Genomic DNA, 8101 nt, shown 5'->3' with positions numbered 1-8101 from the left:
TAGCACAGCGTACACACAAACGGTGAAGCGTTGCGTCAAATGGCTCAGCGTAATTTAGAATGGTACAGCGTCATATGGTGTAGCGCTGCGGGAAATGGCTCAGCGTAATGTCGAATGGCACAGCGTACATACAAACAATGTAGCGTTGCGTGAAGTGGCCTAGCATTATGTCAAATGGCACAGCGTACACACATATGGTGTAGCGCTGCGGGAAATGGCTCAGCATAACGTCGAATGGTACAGTATGGGCGGCCGTCACCACCAAAAATACAAGGATATCAAATAGATCAGCAAATACAAAGATGGTGCAAGGATCAGCTGCAGGATAGCATAGCTAATAAAGGAATGGCATGGCCAAATTATAGACAGTCTAGTTTTCCTTCGTGAAACAGAACACCTTAAACATGAATAGTTTAGCCAAATGAGAAACGGTCTAGTAGCCCATGTTGAGTTGGATCACGAGATTGTGAAATGGACTAGCTTAATTACGAATGGCTTAGCACTCATTTGCAATACAGTACTCAAACGGTGTAGCGTTGCGTTAAACGGCTCAGGGTAACGTCGAGTAGCACAGCGTATGCAAAAACGGTGTAGCGTTGCGTCAAATGGCTCAGCGTAATTTAGAATGGTACAGCGGCACACATATGGTGTAGCGCTGCGGGAAATGGCTCAGCGTAATGTCGAATGGTACAGCGTACATAAAAACAGTGTAGCGTTGTGTGAAATGGCTCAGCGTAATGTCGAATGGTACAGCGTACATACAAACAGTGTAGCGTTGCGTGAAATGGCTTAGCGTAATGTCGAATGGTACAGCGTACATACAAACAGTGTAGCGTTGCGTGAAGTGGCCTAGCATAATGTCGAATGGCACAGCGTACACACAAATGGTGTAGCGTTGCGTGAAATGGCTTAGCGTAATGTAGAATGGTACAGCGTAGACACAAATAGTGTAGCGTTAGGTCGAATAGCTTTGCAAAACATCAGACGCTCTATCTGAACATTAAATTGCTTAGTATTACTTGAAATATTTCGATGTTGTGGCGAATCGTCGTGGCGTGACGTGAAGGCTATGCCATTCCTTTATTAGCTATGCTATCCTGCAGCTGATCCTTAAGCCATCTTTGTATTTGCTGATCTATACGACATCCTTGTATTTTTGGTGGTGACGGCCGCCAAGGCATCTCGCCGAAACCACCAAAAATACAAACCGCAAATGGAACAGCGATCTGCTGGGGGCATGACGTCATATAATGTGAAGACTGGCGCGAAACCATTACAAAGTGTAGTCGCTGTGTGGAAGATAGATTCCGATAACCCTAGAGTAAGGAACAAACATAGGCGTGTGTAGCATGCAAGTGTTATTTCGGCTAGGCGGATTGAGATGGGACACTTTGTTTACCTTATGTTTCATTTTTATGACAGAAAAAGAGAATAACTTTCAAACGGATCAAAATATCGCATTACTTCACCTTAAGAGTAAGGAAAAAAGCCTTATTTATCTAAACTCACACAGGTATTTTTTGTTCTATTGTCTCTATTATCTAAACATTTCTAGGCAAAAATTAAATGCTTACTGATGTCTCCCCATGCAGCAGTTGTTTGGTCTCGGCATGCGGCACACAACGCATTTACTTATTTGGGAAAATGCAATGCAGCGCGAAAACCAGAAAGAAAAACGGGTTTGCATTGTCACGCAATTTGGTCGGGACTGCGTTACAACCCAAGTAAACGTGAGTGAAGTACGTAGGCGACTCTCGGTCTGATAACCATTCCTAGATTACCAGATCTTTGAAATAGCTTCCTGACCAGGACAGTGTATTGCTTCAACAATCTGTGATTTAAGGGGGAATTAATTTCCTGTTGCTTCGAAAGTAAACCGCAGAACCGGCTTCACCGGTATTGACACCTTAACCAATCAAATGTAAATTACGTAAAATAAAAAAAATAAAAAAATCGTCAAAATTTATTACAGGAAGTCCGTCATAATACACTATTTCGGAATCTATCGATTGCCGGTGTAGTATTGTAGTGTGAACTAGCAAAGAATATGCGTCCAAAACCAGCTGAATCCGTAAGTAACAGCCTGTTCAAGTTGTACAATGACTGATTTTTGGTTCTAACTCCCGCTTCTCGATCGTTTAAATTCGTTTTGAGTTGGCATGCTGGTCAGGTCCGAGGCCCCTTTGTGACTTAATATATTACAATCTATCACCATGTACGTGATGGACAATCAATTTGGGTGATCGGTTCTTAACAGTCAGCAGAAAGTAACCTCCATGTTAACTTAATAATATATGTTTGCTGTATCGCAACAAAGTAGACAGTTAAGCCATCAAACTTGATTATCAGACGTGAAAATGCGAACGATCTTCGCAGTAATGAACACTACTAAATAAGGCCTGAAAGAAATTCAGGCCTGTACGGGATTTGAAATCATGACCTCTGCAATACTATTGCAGCGCTCTACCAACTGAGCTAACAGGCAAGAATTGATTGTTAGAGTGTCGATGACGAGAATCATACTAAGCTTTACAACTAACAGGCAAGATATAACCGACTTCACTTCTGGTTTGAATCACAATCAGTCATCGCCGCTATTGTTGAAACATTGACTCCTTCCCGTGTGCCGTTGTTTGTTACAAGATATTTCAGCAACTAACCAAAAAAAAAAAAAGAAACATATCAACATCGAGAGGAGAGTGGTGGTTAAGGTCAACTTTTAAGGCATCATGTGAACTTGATTGTATCAGATTAGAAATAAAAGTTTGATAAACTAAAGTTATGCGAGAAACATCAGCAGGATTGAGAGACTCTGAAGAAAAAGTTGATTGTGTTTTGTAATCATCTCTGAATGATCTGACAACAGAATACATTTGAAAAGAGGGTTCAAACCATTACTGCCCAAGAAAGATATATTACATCCCTTCCGACACAAATTATTATTGTAGATATATCAGAAAATTCTGTGCATTTAACAAAATACTTTTATTAGGTTTGCGTTTTGTGTCCTTTGGAGACCTTATTTCCATTTACACAGGTCTAAACTATCTGATAGGTATCCAGCACACAACAATTAAAGATTATGAGAGCTATAATTGTGGCAGAGATGCCAACCTCTGGAAATCTGAAATGTAGATGCTCTATTTTGGATGACACCTTCCCCCTTGTAAATTAACTTCCTGACTATGTCCCATTGGACACATTTAATTTCTAAATTTCCCACTGTAGGTAGTACTGTTGGATCCTTCACAGATCTATAGACCAGAAGAGGAGTACAGTGAATATAACGAGTTCATCATATCCAGAACTGATAAGACAGTTGAAGATTTTCGCAATTACAATGTCAACCTTCAAACTGACAAAGTTCATATGACATACAGAATGATGCATGAAAAGCAAACCATGACTTTTGTCAATGAAAAGGTTAGTTTAAGAACAGGCTGCTTGTAAAAGAATTAACTTGAATTACTTTAACTATGAACACTCATTTCTTAGATTGCCTATCTTTGATAGCATTATTGAATTGCCATTCAAACCTAATGGATAACTTTTTTCATTCTTGAATTATATTTATTTTATTTCAAATAATTGTTATGTTCTTTGAAAAAAAATGTCGTAGGGTTTGTTGGTAACACCAATCAGGTTTTGCTTTTAGGTGATTCCTCAGAAAAAAAGGTATAGATCAATTTTAAAAGCTTTCCTTAAATGTTCCTTACCAATATCTGTTTCAAAAATTGCAATAAAAAGATAGGTCACCATGCTTGTTTAAGAGATATGATGGGCCAAACTTACCCATTTATGCCTGTACTTGTGCCAATCATGCGTGTCATGCATCAGTTCAGGGTACATTTTGCTACAGCTAGAAGCAAGATTTTTTAATGTAACACAAAAACTTGATAATTAGGTAAAAAGTCTCCAGCACATGGAACAATTTGATATATAATTTGTGAGAAAATCACACAAATTTAAACTACATTGACTCAAAATGTTCTTTGATTTGTTCCTTTCAAGGTTGTAATTAGCATCCTTAAGTAACAGACTTCCTGCATGCTTTTAGCTTTATCTTTTTTTCCCTTTGAAGAATTTTTTTAAATTTCCCCCATTTAAATGGGATAATTTGTTATCCAAAATTATGCAATAAAAAATGTAGGTCACCTCAAGAGCTACAGACCATTGTACCTCTTAACATGGTCCATGGATTGAAAAACAATACCATGTTCTTGGAAATGTGATTTTTATGCACAGTACAGGATGTGGGGTGCAAAACTGAGGAATTACTTTAACATTATTTTGCTAGCACCAATCAGATTGCAATATAGGGGCTCTCAGTATTTTGAAAAAGTTTGAAACAATTGTTGCTGGCATTCAAAGGTACTCCTTCCTGTCTTATAATTAAGATGTTATTTTGTCTGTTGCTTTTCTGGATATCAAATATGCCCACAGAGGCATGAGAAGAGTTCTAATGAGAGAGTGATAGATGAATATTAATTTTGTTCTGTTTAGAAAGAGCATTGGTGCTGTCTGAACAAGTTTAAAATGACCATCATGGATGCTGTGCACATGTTAGATGCTTTGGTGGATGAGAGTGACCCAGACACAGACTTACCCAATTCAGTACATGCCTTTCAAACTGCAGAGCGCATTCGTGTTGCCCATCCAGACAAAGACTGGTTTCACTTGATTGGTCTTCTTCATGACTTGGGAAAAGTTATGGCATTGTGGGGAGAGCCTCAGTACTGTGTTGTTGGAGATACTTTCCCTCTTGGCTGCAAATTTTCAGAAAACATAGTCTTCCCTGAGACATTCGCAAACAATCCAGACACAAAAGTTCCAGAGTATAGGTATGCAAGATAACTATGATATGATGCACATTTAGCATTGTAGTGACAATTATCTCCCATTTATGAGACAATACACAACTTGCCCAGTAATATTTTCTTTAACTTGTACATGTGTAAAAGTCGTCTCTTTTTTCACTTATCCAGTCTTCATTTAACTGCAGGTATGTTTTTGTTGAATATTTTTCAGCTCAAAATATGGTATTTATCAACCAAACTGTGGTCTGGACAACATCACAATGTCTTGGGGACATGATGGTATGGATTTATTTTTTTAGCTCGGAGATTTGTTGATAATGATTTTAGGTTGGTCAAGGGAGACATTAATGACCAGGTTTTCTACCTCTTCTTGATATAAATGACAAAAACCTGTATAAGATAACTTAATACAACAATTAACATGACCTAAAGTGATCTTTATTCAAGATGAAGTAAGTCAAATGATTAAAAAGCATATTTGAAAGGAAAACTGAAGGCAAGATGTGTGATATCTACAAATAAATCAACGAAATGGGACATTTAACACTGTTGTGTTTGTATAGGTTATATCAAAATCCAAACTTTTCAGGTATACTGATGATATATTTTAAAACTTAAGAGGAGTTGAAGTTAAAAACTAACATCATTTACAATGATCCTGTTTCTAGAATATGGACTATTCAAGTGTTGATTACCTATTAGTAGAAGTTAAATATTAGAATGTTAAAGCTCCTAACCTTGTTTTTTTCCTTTGTAGAGTACATGTATCAGGTTTTAACTGGAAACAATTGCAAGCTTCCCAAAGAGGTTAGAGGGAAAAAATGGGGCAGCACACTTTAAGACTGCTTCCTTGTGAAACTCAAAGATGAAATATAATGATTTTTTAATGATTTCCACATGTCAAACTTAATCCTCTCTCACACAGGGGTGAAATGTTTTCACCCTACAAGTTCTCAGGCTAAAATTATAAGAAACGAATGACAGACAGAAAAGAGAATTTTAAATCTAGATCTTGAAGGTAAAAGGATTGGGGCAAGTTTATGACAACCTTGTGACAAAGACGATGGACCAATTCATGTGACTCCAACATGTGGCACATAAATCAGATAACATAACAGCCTGCTACCATTGATAGTATAGTTTATGTTATGAACATGTAAATGAAGGTTACATAATAAGTGGTTACTGGCAACATTAAGGAAATTACTTTTTATTCTTAAAATTATATTTTCAGGTACTTATACTTAGATATTACTAGAGTTCTTATTATAAGATATTAATATGGATGGTTTGTGAAATGTTTCCAGGGGAAGATCCATTTTCATTTTAAGTTTTTTTTTCTTTTTGAAGGTAGCATGGCAATGAAAATTATGTCAGTTAGTGATTCAGAGAGAAATCATTTACAACTGTAACATTAACTGACTGGCCTGTACAAGGCTCTCATTAATTCACAGTGACTTATCATGAGTTAACTTACCAGTGCTCTAATTAAGTTAAAGATTTGATAATTTTTGACAAATGCAATATGTGCTCCAGCTTGATACTATGCACATGTTCTTTGCAGGGACTGTATATGATAAGGTATCATTCATTCTATCCTTGGCATTGCAATGGAGATTATAATTACCTTTGTAACAAGGAAGATATGGGAATGTTGAAATGGGTGAAAGAGTTCAAGTGAGTATTAATCAGTTTGATGGTGATTGGTAGCATTTGTAAACCATTTACATTGTTTTTTCCTGATACTTATTATTTAGCTCAACATAATCACAACATTCATATGACAACTAAGGACATTAGAAGAGCTGTCTCCTCATTCAGCATACTGATAAATAGAGTGCACTTTACAGGATAGCATTTTTTACATTATGCCACCTTGAAAAAGCTGTCCATTAGGCATCAATCAACAAGCACATGTTCTATGAAGGGTGAAAATACAACAACCACCCATGAGATAATAATGTTGGTATTCAGTCAAAAACCAAGCTCAAAATTTACTCTCTCTTTCTCTGTATATATTAACCCAAAAAGTATGTCTTACTTGCAGTAGATTCTTCATGGCATAAGGGTTCATTATGCTTAGATTCAGTAGAATACACATTTCCAACTTGCAAGATTAATTTCCTTATGATACAGGGGTTCTTTATGTTTGTTTTCAATCAAAAACATATTTCCACCTTAATTTGTGGTGTCAAATTATTTTGTAGCAAATTTGACCTGTACTCAAAGTCTGATGCTATACCAGATGTGGAGGCTGTAACACCATACTATGAGGAATTGATAGCCAAATACTGCCCAGGAGAGCTATCCTGGTGAATGAAACATGTCTGATACACAATAATCAACTAAAAGTTTTAATTTGAAAAGCAATGCTTCATCTAAATAATGAACAATTTTTCTCAAACCCCAAAGCATGTATGTTTGTCAAGTGTGGACCAGAAATATCAATTGAATTGGTACGGGCAATCATATAATAATAAGGCTTCGAGAAGGAGACATTTCAATCACTGGAAAGCTGTGGAAAGACTTACACTATAATCTGGAAAGTCATTAAAAATCAGAATGTAATTATTAAATCAATGAGTGATACCTTGTGGACAGAGCCAAGTATTGTGTAGGTTTAACATATTGTTATACTTTGTTGCTTTATGCTTTTGTCAAGTTTTGACCATATTAATAAGTGTGAGCGAATGAATGAATGAATGAATGAATGAGGCAGTGTGTGTAACTATAAGTTTAGATAATCTCATATTTCAGAAGTAGAAGTACAGTTGAGAGGCTTTTGAAGTTAGGTATATTTACAGTTCTGTGGTCTTTTTTTTGTAGTATCTTTTGTACCATTGTCACTGAAGTAAACTATCCAAGGGTGTAGGGCTTTCTTTTAATAAAGAATTACTGTTAAAGAAATTACCAGAGGAATGTGTCTTGCATTGTTGAAATAATGACAGTTACCATGTTTTGCGTTGCCAACCTAAATTACTTCCTTTAGCTTTAACTTTTTCAAGAGAATCAAGCAGTTTTACATTTCTTAAGGAATGTTTTTAGTGTTGGACAAAAACTCACAAGTATAAATGGTAAATTTTTCGGTAAATTCAAGGATCTGGCGATATTAGCTGCACCTTTTCTCTCTCCTCTTTCAGGGGGCCATATGTTAACGTTTGACACCACTCTCCTTATAGGAATGTATATTCTCAAATTTGCAATGATATCGTGGCAATTAGTCCTTGAAAAAACTTTCGTTTCCTTTTGAAAACTTCAATGAATCACATGCAATACAAGATAAT

The 8101-nt window shown here is 36.4% G+C and overlaps 1 protein-coding gene across 1 annotated transcript; it reads left to right on the top strand.

Annotated features, from left to right (window-relative positions):
* Positions 1-1947: 1947 nt before the first annotated feature.
* On the top strand, positions 1948-7724 carry LOC131782549 (inositol oxygenase). The gene is made up of 7 exons (XM_059099292.2): positions 1948-2071; positions 3229-3423; positions 4504-4841; positions 5029-5096; positions 5575-5624; positions 6382-6494; positions 7025-7724. The coding sequence occupies exons 1-7, from the start codon at positions 2048-2050 to the stop codon at positions 7131-7133; spliced, it is 897 nt and encodes a 298-aa protein (XP_058955275.1). The 5' UTR covers positions 1948-2047; the 3' UTR covers positions 7134-7724.
* Positions 7725-8101: the final 377 nt, after the last annotated feature.

Source organism: Pocillopora verrucosa, chromosome 2 (assembly GCF_036669915.1).
Source record: "Pocillopora verrucosa isolate sample1 chromosome 2, ASM3666991v2, whole genome shotgun sequence".
NCBI lineage: Eukaryota > Metazoa > Cnidaria > Anthozoa > Scleractinia > Pocilloporidae > Pocillopora > Pocillopora verrucosa.
The sequence above is the reverse complement of the archived record's forward strand: the minus strand, read 5'-3'. Positions and strand labels throughout refer to the sequence as shown.